Genomic DNA, 18218 nt, shown 5'->3' on the forward strand with positions numbered 1-18218 from the left:
ATTTCCCATTATCAGTATTACAATTGCTTTTTTTTTTTTTTTTTTTACTCTTGATGTATTTTTAAAAATAAAGTTACCTCTCCCAAGCAGTAGCAGTAGCTGTCAAACTCCTGGGTACTGTCACTCTCTTGCGGACTTGTTTTGGAATACAGAGCCCTATATTAGGTGGACCCTTATTTTTGTATTGCCACAAGGCAAAGAGATGAAGGCGGTAACCGTCGTTTCAGAAAACACCTTGAAGGTAAAAGTGTCTGTGATTTCTCTGGGGAAAAAAAAATCCTTGTAAACTGCTGTAACAGCAAAGCTCAGAACCAGTGTAAGTAGCTTGTCTACCTATAGATAGCCTTTTGTCCACGGGCCAAAATATTTGAAAACACCACGCTCTCAGTTGGAACACCTCACCAGAGCTGATTTGTGATACCAGCCACCCCTGGCTTCGCTTTGATCTTCCTCTGTCTACACTCTTGCTTCGGCTCTTCTGTCACGGACATACAATTACTATTATTATTATTATTATTATTATTATTATTATTATTATTATTATTATTATTATTATTATTATTATTATTATTGCTTCATAATAACTGTAATTACTGCCCCAGATGGAAAAGAAGGGGAGAAAGTAACAAATATAGAGCTGAAGATACTGCATCAGGAAAAACTGAACGCCCTGAACAGGAAGGATCACGTCACCTCTATCTGTCACCTCTGGAACTGAAGGGCCTTGGGGTGAGGGGTAGGGGTAGGAGAGACGCAGGGAATGAGGTTCGGAAACTGAGATGCAAAGTCCTCCGGCGTTCCTAGAGAGAACCCGGAAGCTCAGCGCGGTCCCGGAAGGTGAGGAGCTGACCTACTTCCGGTCTTTGTGACTCATTGTGTCTGTGGCGAGGCGTTGGGAGGGCCTAGGCCGGTGTGCAGTGCCCTTCGGCTGGGTTGAGCCGTGCTTGGTCGCCCCGCGTCCCCAAGCCGCTCCGGAGACTCACGGTGAGTCTCATGGCGGACTCTCGCGAGGACGGGCGGGCCGCGAGGGTGGGCCCTGTGACCACCCGGGGGGCTTGGAATGGAGCCCTGCTGGGTCCGGGGCTGTGCTTGCTTGCATCCCTGGGGTCAGTGGGGAAACCTTTTCATGTCATCATCCTCGTGTGACGTTTCTGAGGAGGAGATCACGAGTGGACGTGATCCCTGTGTCTGGCTTCTTCTTCTGTCCCCCTCCCTCCGTCGCCATTTGCTGTGATTGCAGACCAAAGTGTTTTGTGTAGTTTTCGTTTTATTACTGTCCATCACTTCCCTGTCCCACCCCGGTCCTCAGTCCCTGAGGATCCTAGGGCGAAAGATGCGGAAGACCTTGAGCTCTGCACACGCTTTGAGATTCCGCAGACGTTTCCAGATCACCGCCTCCCAGCACTGAGCGAACGCGCTAGCAGCTTGACAGGGGTTAAAGATCTCGTAGAGATTTAACAGCGGTTGTCAGTTTTACGGACCGAATGCTTCAAAAGCTCTTGCCGGGTCAAGCTTTTTTTTTTTTTTTTTTTTAAGGTGCTGTCTTGCAGATTAGTGAAGTTTTTTTTTTTTAGTTCACCTTGCTTGATTGTAGTGTGTGAGACGTGAAGGGTATCTGTGGGAAATCACACTGGGCCGGTAGGAGATTGATCGGCTTAATGACCTTGAGTGAGACATTTGCCAACTGTCAGTTTTACCAACTGCCTTTGCTCAAAAAGGCTTTTCCAAATTTGAAATGAGTGGAGTTAGTTATTGTAACTAAAAAAAGAAGAGAAAGAAGAAGAAGAAGAAGAAGAAGAAGAAGAAGAAGAAGAAGAAGGAGCTCCTTTAGCTTGACACTCCCCCTTCCTTCCCCTCTTTCCTTGCACGCGTGGGTGCACCCCCCCCCCACTCTCACACACGCACACGCACACTTACTTACTTACTTTGACTTAGTGGCTGTTCTAATGGCCTGGGACCAAAGAAAGCATTTATTGTACAGGGCAGTGCTAGGCGGATTGGAGGCAGTCAATAAATACTTGGTGAATTGTGAAGAATTCATTGTAACCACGGCAACAAGTGAAAAGCTGGCCAAATGTGGGAAAATAGCTGTCTTACGAGGGATCTATGGTGAAGATTTATCCAGATGTTTTGTTCAGGTTTGTGTTCTCTTTGAATTACTACACAAGACTCTTACTCATTCTTTTATTCAGGTTTACCTCCTTTCCTTCTTTTTGTTCATTTGTTTGTTTTTCTCTTTGAGACAGGGTCTCTCTGTGTGGCCTTGGCTGTCCTGGACTCACTTTGTAGACCAGGCTGGCCTCGAACTCACAGAGATCCACCTGCCTCTGCCTCCCGAGTGCTGGGATTAAAGGCGTGCACCGCCCAATTCATTTTCATCTTTCTTAAATTACAGAAATGCCTGCAACTCAGTACTGTTATGTTTTGTTGATTCCTCTACTTAGTCTCCTGCTTTTGGAAATTTTTCAAGTGGCTCATATTGTATTTAAATACAACTAGGCCAGTGTCCTAAATCTTAAATCTTAGCTTTTCATTCTGCAGTGGTGTTAATATTCTTTAGGTATTCTTTAAAAAAGGGGAGACGGGGTCTCTCTAGTCCTTGCTGACCTTGGAATTCCAGCCACTGCCTCCAGAGTGCTAGGATTACAGCCACTTGTCACCATTCTCGGCCACTAGCTATCTTTTTCATACTGTAAAGCATTTTATTTTCGTTGTTGAAGCGGGGGAGGAGTAGAGGATCATTTATTTAAACTTGCAAGACTGTGCCAAAGAAGAAATGCTGAACCTGGAGAAAACAGCCTTTGAAACAAACCAAGCTTGGAGCCCTGAGTCTTGTCTTGTTTGAAAGTTATTTTGGTTTTTCTTTGTGGGGTCTGGTTACATGGCAAACGTCTTCTGTAAAGGCGGTGATATGTCAGAATGCATTTCATTTCAGAGGAGGCCCAAAAGTGGTTCTCTGCCTCTCCTCCTCTGTCCCTACCCCCATTGCTAATAAGCATACTGGAGAGCACTTGGGGATGTGTGACTTATTTGTGGGGGACATAATTCATTTGTTCCAGCCCAGGCTGCCTTTGCTGTTGCAGGATTTCTTCCACTGCTAATCTTTTAAGCAGGCTGAAAATTGTAATGTACAATTACATCTCTTGGATTTACTTTTTAACTTTTGTTTGTTTGTTTGTTTTCTTTTCTGACCAGTTCTTAAGCAGCCCCCGTGTAGCCCCTGGTTCACTATGTAGCCGAGGCTGGCCCACACTATAGATCTCCTGCCTCCACCTCTAACGTGCAGGGAGTGCAGGCATGCTTTACCACATTTGGGTTGTTCGTGCTTTCTGTCTTGTTGTATGTACTGAGGTTGAACCTCAGCCTTATGTATGCTGGGCAAATGCACTGCCACACAGCTATGACATTCAAGTTCGTTTTAAAAAGTAAAACTTCCCCAGTGCCTACTGCACATCAGAAACTTTTTTCAGAGTTTCATAAGTTAATTTGTTTAATTTGAAGAAACATTGAACTCGGGAGGGAAGTAGTGACGTGGTAAGTTCAGTCAGGCGTTGTTTGACCTCAGGGCCTCAGATCAAGCACCCTGCCACTGAATGCATCCCTGGCCCTTTTTGTAGTTTGTATTTTTTGTTGTTGTTTGGGGTGTTTTGTTGTTGGTGGTTGTTTTGTTTAGGCTCTTTGGACGTCCCATCTAGCCCAGGATGGCAGTGAGCGCCTCATTTTTCTGCCTCTATCCCAAGTGCTGGGATAACAAGTTCGTGCAGCCACACGTGGCTCGTGTTTTCATGTGAGACAGGGTCTCAATTAGTTGTCCAGGCCGGCCTTGAACTCACTTTGAAATCCAAACAGATCTTGAACTTTTGATCCTTCTGTCATGCATTTTTCTTAAAAGAAAGCTTGTGTGGGGGTTTTAGCTTAAAGGTCAAGCAGTAACCCACGTTTGATCCCCAGTACTGCAAAAATAATTACGATAATAATACATGGGGCTGCGGAGATGGCCCGGTTGGAAAAGTGTTTGTTGTACAAGCCTGAGGGCCTGCGCTTAGCAGCCATGTGAAAACCCAAGTGAGGGCCACATGCCTCTAATGCCAGCCTTGAGAAAATGGGGACAGGATCCCCCGAGCAAGCTGGCCGGCTAGCCTAGCTGAGTCAGCAAGCTCTGGGTTCAAGAGAGAGAGAGAGAGCCTGCCTCAGTAAAGTGGAGAGCAATTGAGGAAGACAGCCAGTGTCAGCCTCTGGCCTCCACACACAGGCATCCCACACTCATGCTGGAAAAAGGAAAACAAAGTAAAAAAAAGAACTTGTCCTGAGATGTGACGGTTTAGTTTTGGGTCCTGGCCTAGCGTTTACTTGCTCTGAGAGCTTAGATAAGTAATTTAATGTCTGTAAACTGCAGCTTTAACATTACAAAGCAAAATAATAATCATAACTACCTCTTAAGACTGTTGGTATGTGGTCCAGTGAAGGGGTCAAGGTGTTATTTGGCACCCGCAAATGTTGGCTGCGACTCTCACTCCTTTTATAATGTCCTTGTGACTCAGTGATGGGCAAGTGGCACTTGAGCTTAGGTTTGCCAGGTGCAGTGGGGTTTGAAAAGGTAGAGCTGGCCAGAGCATGACTGGGATGCGGGGTTTAGACTCACTCTGCGGAGTCGGGGAGGGTGATGGGAAATGAAGCTTGAAGGGAAAGTGGGAACGAAATGGAGCCCACTGACTGAGGCTGTAACGTTTTAGGAGAAATAAGCAGAGGAAGGTAGCAAGTAAATTATGGGCCGGTAGGGAGAGAACAGAGGTGGAGAACCAAAGAGTCCAGCCTTGAGCTTGGATTGGACAATAAATAGGAACAAAGGGTTGTTCACTCGGGGAGCTGTGGCTGTAGCTCAGTGGGTAGAGCGCTTGCCTAGCATGCATGAAGCCCTGGGTTCCAGCCCCAGCCCTGCATCAACCAGGCACGATGGCTCATACCTATAATCCCAGCACACAGGAGGTGGAGGCAGGAGGGTCAGAAGTTAAAGGTCATCCTCAGCCCCATAGTGAGTGAGAGGCCAGCTAGAGCGACATAATACAACCCTGTCTCAAAAAAAAAAAAAATTTTTTTTTTTCACAAGCCAGGGGTGGTGGTGCACACCCTTAATCCCAGCACTCGGGAGGCAGAGGCAGGTGGATCGATGTGAGTTTGAGGCCAGCCTAGTCTACAAAGCGAGTCCAGAACAGCCAAGGTTACACAGAGAAACCCTGTCTTGAAAAACCAAAAGACAAACAAACAAAACCCAATTCACTCTGGTTCTTGGAGAACCATGTGAGGAGGGAGAAGTCAGGCAGGTAAGGCGTCAATTTAAGCCTGGGCAGGTGAGGTGATATTAGTGGGTATCTCCCTGGGCTCCTCACTGTTCAAAAGGGGAGCGGTAAGAGAACTGACAGAGCAGGGACAGCTCCCCCAGGTGAAGAGTTCAGCCCCTCCTCTTGTTTAAACTAGACTAATCAGGAGGCAATGAATGTCTTGAAGGGTGAGTAAAACATTGACTGGCAGAGTTAATAAATGGAGTGGGAGTTGTTCACAGCAAGAGTGACGCCTGCTGGTCATGGCCCCCGTGCTATGCTTCATATAACTAGAAGTAACAGGAAGGGCTGGATGTGTCCTGAAGGTGGAAACCCTGCAAGTGGTGTGTGTCAGAGATTCATTGATGGTATTTGGGGGCAACCAGAACCATCCTCAAACAATGCTGCACTGACCTTTGTGTGTCACGTGTATCGGGATGGAAAGAAATCATCACTGACCTGAAACAAGTGAAAACAAAGCAGCATATGGGGAAGATGATCAAAACTGCCACTGAGAGCTAATGCTGTGGCTCAGCAAGTAAAGGTGCTTGCCACCCAGCGGGGGGAGCCCCCCAAGTTCAACCCTCCAGCCAGTTTGGGGAGGGTCTGAGTTCAACCCTCTAGCCAGCCCAGGGGACCGAGTTCAACCCTCCAGACCCACATGGTAGCAGAGTCTCAGAAGTTGCCCTCTGACTTCCCGTAGCTCACAGTGGCAGGTGCATGTATGGGTACACAGATAAAACTGTTTAAACCTAGTCATTCCTGTTATGGTCTCAATGTTTTGTATATCACACTGAAATATGTTGATTTTTATGTTAGTACATGTACATGGCCCCATGTCTACTGAGTCTAATCAGTATTTTTAAGTGAGAGCCCTATAATCATAAACTCTTTCCAGATTTAAAAGTATTGGCTTGAGCTAGGGATCTAGCTCAGCAGTAGAGCTCTTTCCTACCCTGGGTTTGGTCCCCCTGGCCTTGTATAACACAAAAATTAATTTAACTTAAAAAGCTCTTGATTTAACTCATGTAAAACAGTTAGAGATGGTCTGTTTCTAATGGGTTTTGCTTTGTTGGGCTTTTCAGTTTCTTGATTCCATTAATTTCTTTTTTCACGTGCAAGCAGGTGAGTATGTGGAGGCTGAGGTCAGAGAATAGCTTGCAGGAATCTGTTCTTTCCACCATCATCAGACCTAATGTCCTGATGCCCTTTGCCCACTGGGCAATCCTGGGCCCCAGGATACTTGGTTTTGGTGGCTGTGTAAGGAAAAATGCTTCCAAAGACCAGTAGGTTCAGATGGGAGAGTGGCAGTCATCAGACTCAACACCTCATGGATCACTCTGAATGCTAGTATGTTACCAAAATTCAAACTTTCACAAATCTGTTTTCCTTTTCCTTGATTTTCTTTTTTTTGTTTGTTTGTTTTGTTTTGTTTTGTTTTTCAAGACAGGGTTTCTCTGTGTAGCCTTGGCTGTCCTGGACTCCCTTTGCAGACCAGAGTGGCCTCAAACTCACAGTGATTCACCTGCCTCTGCCTCCGGAGTGCTGGGATTAAAGGTGTGCGTGCGCCACCATACCCAGCTTCCTTGATTTTTTTTTTTTTTTAATTAATTCCACTAGTATTTATTGAATACTTCTGATAGTGTGTTATAGCAAACATGGTGGTAGGGACCGAGGAGGCACGTGCAATCATAGTGCCCCTAACAAATGGAAGATTCCTTTTTTTATTTTACATTTGTTGCCAGAGGGGGCGGGAAGGTATGCGTGGGAAGTGAAGGCTGGCTGTCTCTTCCCAGGTTTTCTCTCTGCACTGTGCTAGTACCTGGGAAGGAACTTAAAGCCTCAGGCTTGGCAATTAGAGCTTTAACCACAGAACCATCTCAGGAGACCAGCCGTGGAAGATTTAAAGTGTCATGGAACATTTAAGGGTTCCAAAAGATCCTAACTAGTTCTTGCAGACAAACCAGAAAGTTGGGGCTTGTTATTATTACAGATTTCAGTTCAAAGCCGGGGAGGTGGCTCGGCAGGTAGACATTCTTGCCACCAGGCCTGACAACCTGAGCGCTCCCCAGGACACACATGATACAGTAATCCTGTGACCTCCACACAAGCACTGTGGCACATATACACACATACACACGTACACGTGTGGGTGTGTGTGGGTTAAAAATAAATGAATAAAAGACACATTTTCATTGAAATTCTTCATTTGGAAGATTTTTAAATGAGTTAAAAAATAGAAAATAGTTCCAAGTTTGTTTTTTAAAGGTTTATTTACTTGTGTGTGCTGATGCTCATGTGTATGCCAGGTATGTACGACTCTCATCTTGTGATGTTGGTGCTAGAATTTAAACCCCAATCCTCATGACTTGCACAGCAAGTGCCCTTACCTACAAAGATATCTCTCTGGCCCCGTAGCTCCAAGTTCTTAGAGAAAGGACACATTGATGCTGTACAGAGATGGCTCCAAATTTAAGTGCTTACCCTCTTATAAAGGACCCAGGTTCAGTTCCCAACACCCACGTGCGGACCCAGTGCTCTCTCTGGCCTCCCAGGCACCTGCACATAACCTCATGAAGGCACTCAAGCATAAGATTTTTTTTTTTTCAAGAAGCATGCACATATTTAGATGATTTCCAGAGTAATTGATAGTTGGTTTTTTTGGCAGTTAGAATTTCATAACAATAGAAAGACTTCATACTTCTGCTTGTATAATTATTTTCAGACTTTGTTTTCTCTTGTGTGGTACCACGGATTCAGCCCTCCTTCGATCACACTGGACAAGCCCCTGGTACTACTAGATATATCCGCAGCCACTGATGCTTTTTTTTCTTTCTTTCTTTCTTTCTTTTTCTTTTTCCTTTTTCGAGACAGGGTTTCTCTGTGTAGCCTTGGCTGTCCTGGACTCGCTTTGTAGACCAGGTTGGCCTCGAACTCACAGCGATCCGCCTGCCTCTGCCTCCCGAGTGCTGAGATTAAAGGCGTGCTCCACCACCGCCTGGCTACTGATGCTTTTTGATTTGGGCTTTTTGATCAGCGTTGGGGCTTTTCCTCTTGCATGGGTGAGACCTTGCTGTCAGCAGAGCTTTAGCGCTGCCGTTCACTTTTTTTGTTGTTTTTTTCACCATGAGTCCTCTGATTACAGTCTCCTCGTGTCTTTAAAGTTGCCAATCTCTCCTTTGAAGACAAGATTAGGTGAAGCCAGACAGAAGAATTCATTATTTTTGCATAATATTGCACAGGTGAGCAAGGTGACATCCCAGGATCCAATACTGAACAAGCAAGTTGAGAGGCTAGGTTCCCTTGGGATGTAAGGTACTCAACAAGACATCGCACCATTTAAAGCAAGTGACCTCTTTGTGACTTAATTTATCAAGTCAGGGGTTCACTCTGTAGCCCTGGCTGTCCCGGAACTTGCTCTGTAGACCAGGGTGGCCTTGAACTCAGAGATCCACCTGCCTCTGCCTCCTGAATGTTGAAATTAAAGGTGTGTGGCACCATGCTCAGTTCTCGGTGTTGGTTTTTAAGATAGCTTCCTACTGCCAAGGCAAGCCTGGGACTGTGCTAAGGTTGAATTCCTGATTCTCTTGCCTCTGCCTCTCAAGTTCTCGGGTTAGAGGCTTCTCTGCCTGCTTACTCCTACAAGCACTCTCCTTTCCCTCCCCTTCTGCTCCCCCCGCAGCCCACCCCCAGTTCTCTTTAACTTTCAAAGGGGTCTCAGATGCTGTCTACCTCAGTTTTTTGAGGCAGTGTCTTCCACTAGTCAGAAGCTCACTGAGAATGCTAGACTGGCAGGCTTTTAAGCCCAAGCACCCATTTTCTCTGCTCGCAGGTCACTTTTTTATATTGAGGTTTTTTGTTTTGTTTTGTGTTTTACCTCAGGAATAGTGCAGGAATCGATAGAAGATAATTGCCGGAACGGAAAGGGCAGCCTGAGCCCGTTGGACCCCAGCAGCTCCCTCAGCCTGCATGATGACTGCTGAGTCAAGGGAAGCCACGGGTCTGTCCCCGCACGCTGCGCAGGAGAAGGATGGAATAGTCATCGTGAAGGTAGAAGAAGAAGATGAGGAAGACCACATGTGGGGGCAGGACTCCAGCCTGCAGGAGACGCCGCCACCCGACCCAGAGGTGTTCCGCCAACGGTTCAGGCGGTTCTGCTACCAGAACACTTTTGGGCCCCGAGAGGCCCTGAATCGACTAAAGGAACTTTGCCATCAGTGGCTTCGACCAGAAGTCAACACGAAGGAGCAGATCTTGGAGCTGTTGGTGCTGGAGCAGTTCCTGTCCATTTTGCCCCAAGAGCTGCAGGTGTGGCTGCAGGAGTACCGGCCTGACAGCGGGGAGGAGGCTGTGACTCTTCTGGAAGACCTGGAGCTTGATCTGTCGGGGCAGCAGGTAAAAAGAGGTGTTGTGTGTAAGATCGGCATAGACTTAGGAACAGCCTCCTGGGCTCTTTCAAAGAGTTCTGGGGACTGGAAGCACAGTTCAGTTCTAGAACATGTGTATGGCATTTGTGAGGCTTTGGGTTTAGTGGTTGGCCATAGGAGTGTGGGAGCGGAGAAGCTAGTCCCTCCTTTCAGCATCCACTGGCATACTTAGAGGCTTTTCTTTAATATTTCTAATTCCTATTTTTAAAAGCAGCTCACTGCAGCAGGCACAGCACTTGGTGCCTATAATCCTGTCTTTTGAGATGCTAGAGCAAGAGGGTCAGGAGTTCAAGGCCAATCACAAGTTTTACCCAGAAACCATTTCCCCCCTCAGGTCCCGGGTCAAGTTCATGGGCCTGAGATGCTTGCCAGGGGTGTGGTGCCTCTGGATCCAGTTCAGGAGTCCTCAAGCTTTGACCATCACGAAGCTACCCGGTCTCGCTTCAAGCATTCATCTAGGAAGCCTCGCCTCTTGCCATCCCGAGGTAAGAAGCTGGGTTCGTGGGGGGAGGGGGGGGATAAATGTTCAGGGTAGAGGTGTGGCTTGGTTGGTAGAGAGTGCTTGCCCGTCACTGTGAGGCACCAGGTTCCATCCCCAGCACTGCTTTAATCCCAGCATTCTGGAGGCAGAAGCAGGTAAGTCTCTGAGTTCCAGGGCGGCTGTGGCCACATAGTGAGACCCTGACTCAAAAGCAAAACAAAACGGCAGGCCTGGTGCACACTTGTAGCATTCAGGCCATGGTGACAGGGGATTCAGAATTTCAAGGTCATCCTTGAATGAGACCTTGCCCTCTCCCGTCCAAGAGAAGGTAGGGAAGTAAGGGATTCAAAATAGATGGGCCTCTTTCTGTGTGACCAGCTAATCCATAAGGAAGCATGCTTGTTTGATTATATGCCTTTTTTTTTTTTTAAATTAAATTTATTTATTCACTTTACATCCTGATTGCAGTCCTCCTCCTTTCTTCCCAGTCCCAACCCCCACACACCCCTCCCCCATTTCTCCCCTCGCCTTCTCAGAGAAGGGGAAGGTTCCCTGTAGGTACCAACTGGCCCTGGCACATTAAGTGCTGCAGAGTTGGTATGCGTGTTACTATAGCGTAGCGCAAAGACCAATCTTAGGCTGGGTGTTTACTGAAGAGGTAGGTGAGTTATGCACCTTGTACCCGCTGACCGTTTCATCACGTATTGAAGAGCATACATTCCGGGCGTCCAGCAGAGTTCTGAGTGGAGGCATCAGAACAAATGGCACATTACTTCCAACCTCAGTGGTTTGTTTTGAGGCAGGGTCTTGCTATGTAGCACAGGGCTGGCTTCAAATTTACAGTCCTCCTGCCTCGGCACTTCAGGGGATCTGATGGCTTTTTCTGGCATCCAAGGGTGCCTGGAGCACTCACATGCGCGCACACACACAGAGACAGACAGACAGACACACAAACACACACACACACACGTACACACAGTCTGTTGTCTTTTTAAGTGTGTTACAGAAGTTAAAGTATGTTCCTTCACTGGGGTCTTTACTTGTGAGATTATTTAGAGGAGGACTATTAGAGAGTAGAGCTTAAAGTTGCGCCCTCTCTCTCGGGCATCCTGGAAGACAGTCGGCAGGCATATTCAGCTCTGTATGTTTAACTCCACCTGTGTCAGTTCCCTTCCACAAGCAGAAGTTACATCGCTGTCATTCAGGGTCAGCTGGAGAGGACACTCGGCGTCTAAGCAGCAGGTTGTTGCTTCAGGGAGACAGGGAGACGGGGAGACGGCTTTAGAGACTGCCGGCGCCTGTTATCTACTAGCTGTTCTTGAGTGGATGGAGACGTGGATTTGTTCTCACTTTGCTCCCTGTCTTGTTCTATCTTCTTTCCTAACTCTGAGAAGGCCTAATTAGGGTCCTGTTCTAGTCTGTATTTTGCCTCACGGATGGTGACAGCTACAAGGTGTAGTGATTGAGGGGTCTGTTTCTGTGATCCTTAGCAGCTCGGTACCGTCCTCTGTCCACCAGTAACATTTCCAAATCTAATGACGCTTGGCCAAGGAAAGGAAAATGAGAAATTTGAATTTTACAGTTTAATTTTTTTTTTTATTCTTGTTACTCTTTACATACAGTTGATAGTCACAGGCGGGCTTATGGCTGCCTTTTATTGTATGTGTTGATCCACACCTGCCTACATTTGCCTGTCTCCTCAACATTTGAACAGTGTGTGTTTTATCAGACAGCTACTGTGACTAAGAGGGAGGAAGGAGGGGTCAAAATGGCAGAATGTACTTAGAATATGAAGGGCCCTTCTCCTCCTGTCATTCTCAGTGTTCTGTGGTCTTGAAGGTGTGTTGGTCACAAGCATAGCCAGGAGGAAGCCCAATACCCTGGTGTAGTTCCTGCACTAGAAGGAAATAAGAGCCAGACTTGAGCTACTGACCCTAAAGCTGAGAATAGGAACCTGGGGTTCAGGCTGGACCTACCGTTCTAAACCGAGTGACACTGCGCAGTCATCACCCTCTTCAGGACCTCATTTTTTCATTTTAAAGTTTGGACCAGCTGGGGGCTGGACAGATGGCTCAGAGGTTAAGAGCCCTGGCTGCTCTTCCAAAGGTCCCAAGTTCATTTCCCAGCAACCACATGGTGGCTCACCACCATCTATAATGAGATCTGGCAGCCTCTTCCGGCATACAAGCACACATGCAGGCAAAATACTGTATACATAATAAATAAACAAAAAACTCTTTTAAAAAAAGAAAGTTTGGACCTGGTGATTTTAAGGACCCATTTATGAGCTCCATAAGAGTAGAGGTCTTGTGGAAGCCAAAGTCTTGCTTCCTGTCTGCTGTATCCTGTGGAGCAGCTATCTTTTTAGTCACTAGCCATCAAACAGCGAATCTGCTGTTGTAGGAAGAAACTGCTGGGGCTCTTCACTGAGGGAGGCTCAGAGTAGAGCCATTTTACTCACAGCCCCTTTCTCCTCCTCAGCTCTCCCTGCCACCCACGTTCCTGCCCCTCATCACGAGGGGAATCCCAGAGACCAGGCGATGGCATCTGCACTATTGACCGCAGATTCCCAGGTGAGCCATGGACCCCCCTTCCCTCCTGAGACCCGTGTCTGCCCCTCTCTGGAGCCCCTCTCCTGAGCCTCACCCAGGCCCCTTGCTCTTGCTGCCCACAGAAAAGCCCCATTCCCCTCAGGGTTAGTGCCCTTCCCCCATGCCCCTTCAGTCCACAGGCCTGCCGTCGGCTCTGACCGCGGCCTCAGGCTTGGCCAGTAGGGATGTCTGTGATGCTGCAGGGAGCTGAGCTGGGGGTCTCCTGTGCTTTCAGGCAATGGTGAAGATCGAGGACATGGCCGTGTCCCTCATCCTGGAGGAATGGGGATGTCAGAACCTGGCTCGGAGGAATCTCAGTAGGGACAGCAGGCAGGAGAAGTTGGGGACTGTGTTTTCCCAGGGTAAGACTGATGCAGAACCCTTGTCTGCTAGGGTGGCTTTGCTTCTGTGCTGGTCAGTAAGTGAAGCCTTTGTGTCTGTGAGTTCCAGAGGCATGGGACTCCGACGCCCTGACTCCCGGCAGGTGTGGTGCCTCTAGGTGGTTTCTGCTTTTTGAAATCAGAAATGAACTCTTCTGCTCTGAGTCTCTCAGCTCCCCAACCACTCAGTTCCCTGGGAGGATTCTTTCTGCTCTAGTGTATGTTCTTCAGAAACTTTGCCTTGCCTCTGTCAGGGAAAAGCTTCCTAGGAGAGGTTTGCAAACCAGCAAACCAACCACCAGTCCAATTCCAGCTGGTTTTGTTTTTTTTAATACCATGTTCCTAAACCTACCAAGACATCCATCTTCCTTGGATAAATGTCTTTTTCTGTCCTGTTAGAAACTGCTCAATATGCACATTGGAATTCTATGGCCTTGCGCTTGGCCCTCCCTTAGGATCATGTTCCCAGGTCCGACCCCAGTGGAAGAGCTGAGTGATAGGAGAGTGAAGTAATCCAAAGGGCATCAGCTAGATAAAATGTCCTGTCCAGCTGACAAAGCTGTCGCGTGAGTCTCTGCTAGATACTGAGTCCTAGGACACAGTGCCACCAAGAAGCCCAAAGATATGTGTGGTAGTAGGAAATTTCATAGCAAGAACTATGGGTGGGCAGCGGGAGGATGAGCAGAGAGGGCGTGGAGAAAGGGTGTCACTGAAGAAGCTGGGGTTTGGTTTGCAAACTGGTTTTGAGGGGAGGATGGTTTTTAGGTACTTTATATGAGTAGAAATTAAGAACTGGTTTTTGAGCCGGGCATGGTGGCACACGCCTTTAGTCCCAGCACTCGGGAGGCAGAGGCAGGCGGATTGGCTGTGAGTTCAAGGCCAGCCTGGTCTACACAGTGAGTCTAGGACAGCCAAGGCTAAACAGAGAAACCCTGTCTCTTAAAGGGCAAAAACAAAACCAAAAAGGAACTGGTTTTTGCTTCTAAGCTATCACTGCTATATAACCTTTGAAGAACAAATAAAAGGAACACACTGGCTTATTGTCCAGCTGCTATAGGACCTTTGTTTGGAGTTGGGAAGACGCGGGCCAGCTTTCTCTTCTCTGCAATTGCTTCAGTGATTATGACAATCTCATCAATAAGTCAAAGATGAGCTGTTACCACTCCTCTAGTCATAGCCTTCAGGAGCCCACTGAGTGCGTGGGATGGTGAAGACGCCCTTGGAGTCTTCGCTTAAAGCAACATGCAAGGCCAGCGAGACAGTGCAGTAGTAAAGGACCCTTGCTGCCAAGCCTGGCAACCAGGGCTTGGTCTCCAGGACCCACATACTGAAGGCAGGGAACTGATTCTCACTGGTTGTATTCTGACCCCTACACATGCGTCATGGTCACACACATTAAATACTAAGTAAATTCGTGATTTGAAAAATTGTTTAGGGCACGAGAGATGGCTCAGCAGTAAAAGATGCTGGCTACTCTTCCAGAAGACCCATACCCAATTCCCAGCACCCACACGGTGGCTCACAACCATCTGCAGCTCCAGATCTAGGAGATCCAGTGCCCTCTTCTGACCTGCCGGCGCCGGCATGGTACACAGACACATATGCAGGGAAAACACCCGTACACACACACAACTTTTTTATGTTGGCTTTTTGAGTTTATTTGTTTGTTTTCTTCTAAATAATGATATATGGGGACATAGTAGTAGACAATAAAAATTAAACTTCAGTATTTTAATATGCTGGTTGATTAACTCTATTTCTGGGGGCAAGAAAGATCACCCAGTGGTTAAGAGCACTGACTGTCCTTTCAGAGAACCTGGGTTTAATTCCCAGCACCAATAAGGCAGCTTTCAACTGTCTATAACTCCAGTTTCAGGAGATCCGACACCATCACACAGACATGCACGCCAGCAAAACGCCAATGCATGTTAAAAATAAGAATAAATAAATCTGGGGCTGGAGAGATGGCTCAGAGGTTGAGAGCACTGACTGCTCTTCCAGAGGTCCTGAGTTCAATTCCCGGCAACGACATAGTGGCTCACAGCCATCTATAATGTGATCTGATGCCCTCTTCTGGCCTGCAGGTGTACATGTAGGCAGAGCACTGTATACATAATAATAAATAAAATTTAAAAAAAAAAATGAAAGAATAAATAAATCACTTTTTAAATGTTTTGTTTTCTGGTACTTCTGATAACAGTCTCAGGAATTGTTTCTTCCCATAAGTCTCATCTGTCAGTTGGTGAAGACTTGAGCTGTTTTGGTAACGAATCCCCAGACAGCTCCCTCATCCCTCCTCTGTTACATGAATAGCTCTGTGCTGTTCTTCCTGGTGGAGGAAAACTGCTCTCTGTGTCAAGGAGCCCCACAGTCTACCAGGTTCCGGGCTCCTTGTTGGTAAAATAAGACAGAGCTGGGGAGTGTCTGCTTTTCCTTTCTTCTGCTAACACCACTGATTGGTTCCTCAGAATGTCTTGCCTATTCTCTTTTTGTAAAACTTACAAATATTTGTTGGAAATGCAATTTGACTTATTTCTTATTGTTGTATTTTATTTTGTGACAAGGTCTCATTGTGTAGCCCTGGCTGCCTTTCAACTCACAGAAATCTACCTGCCTCTTTCTCTCTGGAGCTAGGAGTAAGCCTGCACTGTGACCTTTTTTCCCCCTTGAAGAGGTCGCTATGCATCTCTTGGCTGTCCTGGAACTCCATATAGAAGAGACTGGCCTTGAACTCCCAGAGATGCGCCTGCCTCTGCCTTCATTGTGATTAGGGGCTCGTGCCACCACACCCAGCTATGACTTGCTAAATATGTTTTCTTTCAAATTAGTTATCAGGTGACCATATAACAGAACAGCCCCTGAAGCTTCTCGATTCCTTAGCCTTTCCTTAACTCTCTGCTCACTTCCCACCTGGTGTCTGTATTCACATTCTTTATACTCTTGGTTTTTGCTTTGCTTGGCTTTGCTTTGCTACCCTGTGAGATAGATCTTGCTTTGCAGCCCAGTCTGTTCTGTCACCGGAGATTCCCCTGCTGGGTGTGCACCCTACCCCTGGCCTTCTGTGCACTCCTCACCAACACTGTCATTATTTTTCCACCCTTATCCCAGCTCTTCTTCCCATTGTCACTAAATTTTTCTACTTTTATCTTTACTACTATGAAGTCATTTTCCCAGGTGCATAGAAGCGTAGAAAACAATGTGACTGTATTCAGAAGAAAACCGTGCTATTCGTATTTTCTATTTTTCTTTTCAGGTTCTGAAAACAGGAATGGGAATGAGTTGACCTCAAAGGCTGAAGTCAAAGAAGATTCCACCTCACATGGGGAGACAGGAGGAAGGTTCCAGAAAGAATTTGGAGAGAAACGTGAACAGCAGGGCAGAGTAGTCGAAAGGCAACAGAGAAACCCTGAAGAGAAAAATGGCAAAGAAAAGAAAGAGCCGGCGCCACCTACAGCCAGGGAGAAAAAGCCCAGCATGGGAGAGAGGGGCCCGAGGGAGAAGGGCAAAGGCTTGGGAAGAAGCTTCAGCCTGAGTGCAAACTTTAATAACACCCCGGAAGAGGCGCCCTCGGGAGCAAAGACTCACAGATGTGATGAGTGTGGGAAATGCTTCACTAGAAGCTCCAGCCTCATCCGCCATAAAATCATCCACACTGGCGAGAAGCCCTATGAGTGTAACGAGTGTGGGAAAGCCTTCAGCCTCAATTCCAACCTTGTCCTGCACCAGCGCATCCACACAGGAGAGAAGCCTCATGAATGTAGCGAGTGCGGCAAGGCCTTCAGTCACAGCTCCAATCTCATCCTGCACCAGCGCATCCACTCTGGAGAGAAACCCTACGAATGTAACGAGTGTGGCAAGGCCTTCAGCCAGAGCTCAGACCTCACAAAGCACCAGAGAATCCACACAGGGGAGAAGCCCTATGAATGTAGCGAGTGTGGAAAAGCTTTCAACCGAAACTCATACCTTATTTTGCATCGCAGAATTCACACCCGAGAAAAGCCCTACAAGTGCACTAAGTGTGGCAAGGCCTTCACCCGGAGCTCGACCCTCACACTGCACCATCGAATCCATGCCAGAGAGCGAGCCTCAGAATACAGCCCGGCCTCTCTGGATGCCTTTGGAGCATTCCTGAAAAGTTGTGTGTAAAGCAGGAGTGTGTCATCAAGCCATTTCCCCCTTTTTCTTTCCAGAATTATGTCAGACGTACGTAGGTGCCCACCAGGGGAAAAGTAGTAACACCATCAAATTGTTTGAGAAGTCACATGTAAGGATCCGTAAGAGTTACATCAACAGTGTTCTGCCTCCCAGTGGCCTGTAGGAATGTAATTCTGAAAGTCCTCACAAAGGAAAGCTGGTCTGGATGGCCTTCAGGACATCTCCACTCAAGATAAAAGCACACAGCGAAAGGTCAAGCTCCCCAGTACGCGGTACGCCTACGAGGTGTGCTTCCTAGCACCCCAGCATGTAGCTGATGAGTCAAGATGGGCTCTGTGGCTATTACACGGAAGTCACCAGGCCACTTGCTGCAAACTTGCTCTACTTGGACAACCTTTATTTCTCAATACAGACAGACAGTCAATACAAAAACTACATTGGGATATGCTGCTCAAGCAAGTTATATATCCAGAAAGTTGTATATCTGATCACTGGTAGTCTGCCAAAGCTATAGAAATCTGGAACTGTGCTGATCAGAATCAAACCAAAGATGTCTATCTCTTTCTGAAAGAGGGGTGTATGCGCCAGTGTCTAGTCCCAAGGACCATAACAAATGTGCACGGGCCTGCCCTCGTCAGTGAGGTGAGTCCTACTGAAGTAGCCACTAGTCAAGATGCTTTTCTCTCTCCAGCGTCCCTAAAGCACTCTAGCACTCCTTAATGCACTCTCCACAGGTTAGCACTTGATTGTATACTGTCTTTTAATCGTTCATCATTCAGTGTATGGAAACCTTTATCAACCACCACCACCCCTCCCCAAAAAACTAATGCTTCTGTTGTCAAGAAATATAGTTCCATTCCTGACAG

The 18218-nt window shown here is 47.1% G+C and overlaps 1 protein-coding gene across 2 annotated transcripts; it reads left to right on the top strand.

Annotated features, from left to right (window-relative positions):
* Window positions 1-826: 826 nt before the first annotated feature.
* Window positions 827-17592, top strand: Zkscan1 (zinc finger with KRAB and SCAN domains 1). 2 transcript variants are annotated; one of them, XM_051161174.1, is made up of 6 exons: window positions 827-984; window positions 9201-9713; window positions 10080-10230; window positions 12708-12799; window positions 13053-13179; window positions 16451-17592. In XM_051161174.1, exons 2-6 carry the CDS (start codon window positions 9288-9290, stop codon window positions 17341-17343), a joined length of 1689 nt encoding a protein of 562 aa, XP_051017131.1. In that variant the 5' UTR covers window positions 827-984; window positions 9201-9287; the 3' UTR covers window positions 17344-17592. The 2 variants fall into 2 exon arrangements, with proteins under 2 accessions (XP_051017131.1, XP_051017132.1); XM_051161175.1 differs by lacking the exons at window positions 12708-12799; window positions 13053-13179.
* The last annotated feature ends 626 nt before the right edge of the window (window positions 17593-18218 follow it).

This window comes from Acomys russatus, chromosome 19 (assembly GCF_903995435.1).
Source record: "Acomys russatus chromosome 19, mAcoRus1.1, whole genome shotgun sequence".
In the NCBI taxonomy this organism is placed as follows: Eukaryota; Metazoa; Chordata; class Mammalia; order Rodentia; family Muridae; genus Acomys; species Acomys russatus.

Excerpts from the sequence above, each read along its gene's own strand:
- Zkscan1 (XM_051161174.1), top strand. The coding sequence starts at position 9,288 with ATGATGACTGCTGAGTCAAGGGAAGCCACGGGTCTGTCCCCGCACGCT. Across the intron at positions 10,231-12,707 it reads TCGCCTCTTGCCATCCCGAG|CTCTCCCTGCCACCCACGTT; the intron begins GTAAGAAGCTGG and ends TCTCCTCCTCAG. Across the intron at positions 13,180-16,450 it reads GGGGACTGTGTTTTCCCAGG|GTTCTGAAAACAGGAATGGG; the intron begins GTAAGACTGATG and ends TTTTCTTTTCAG.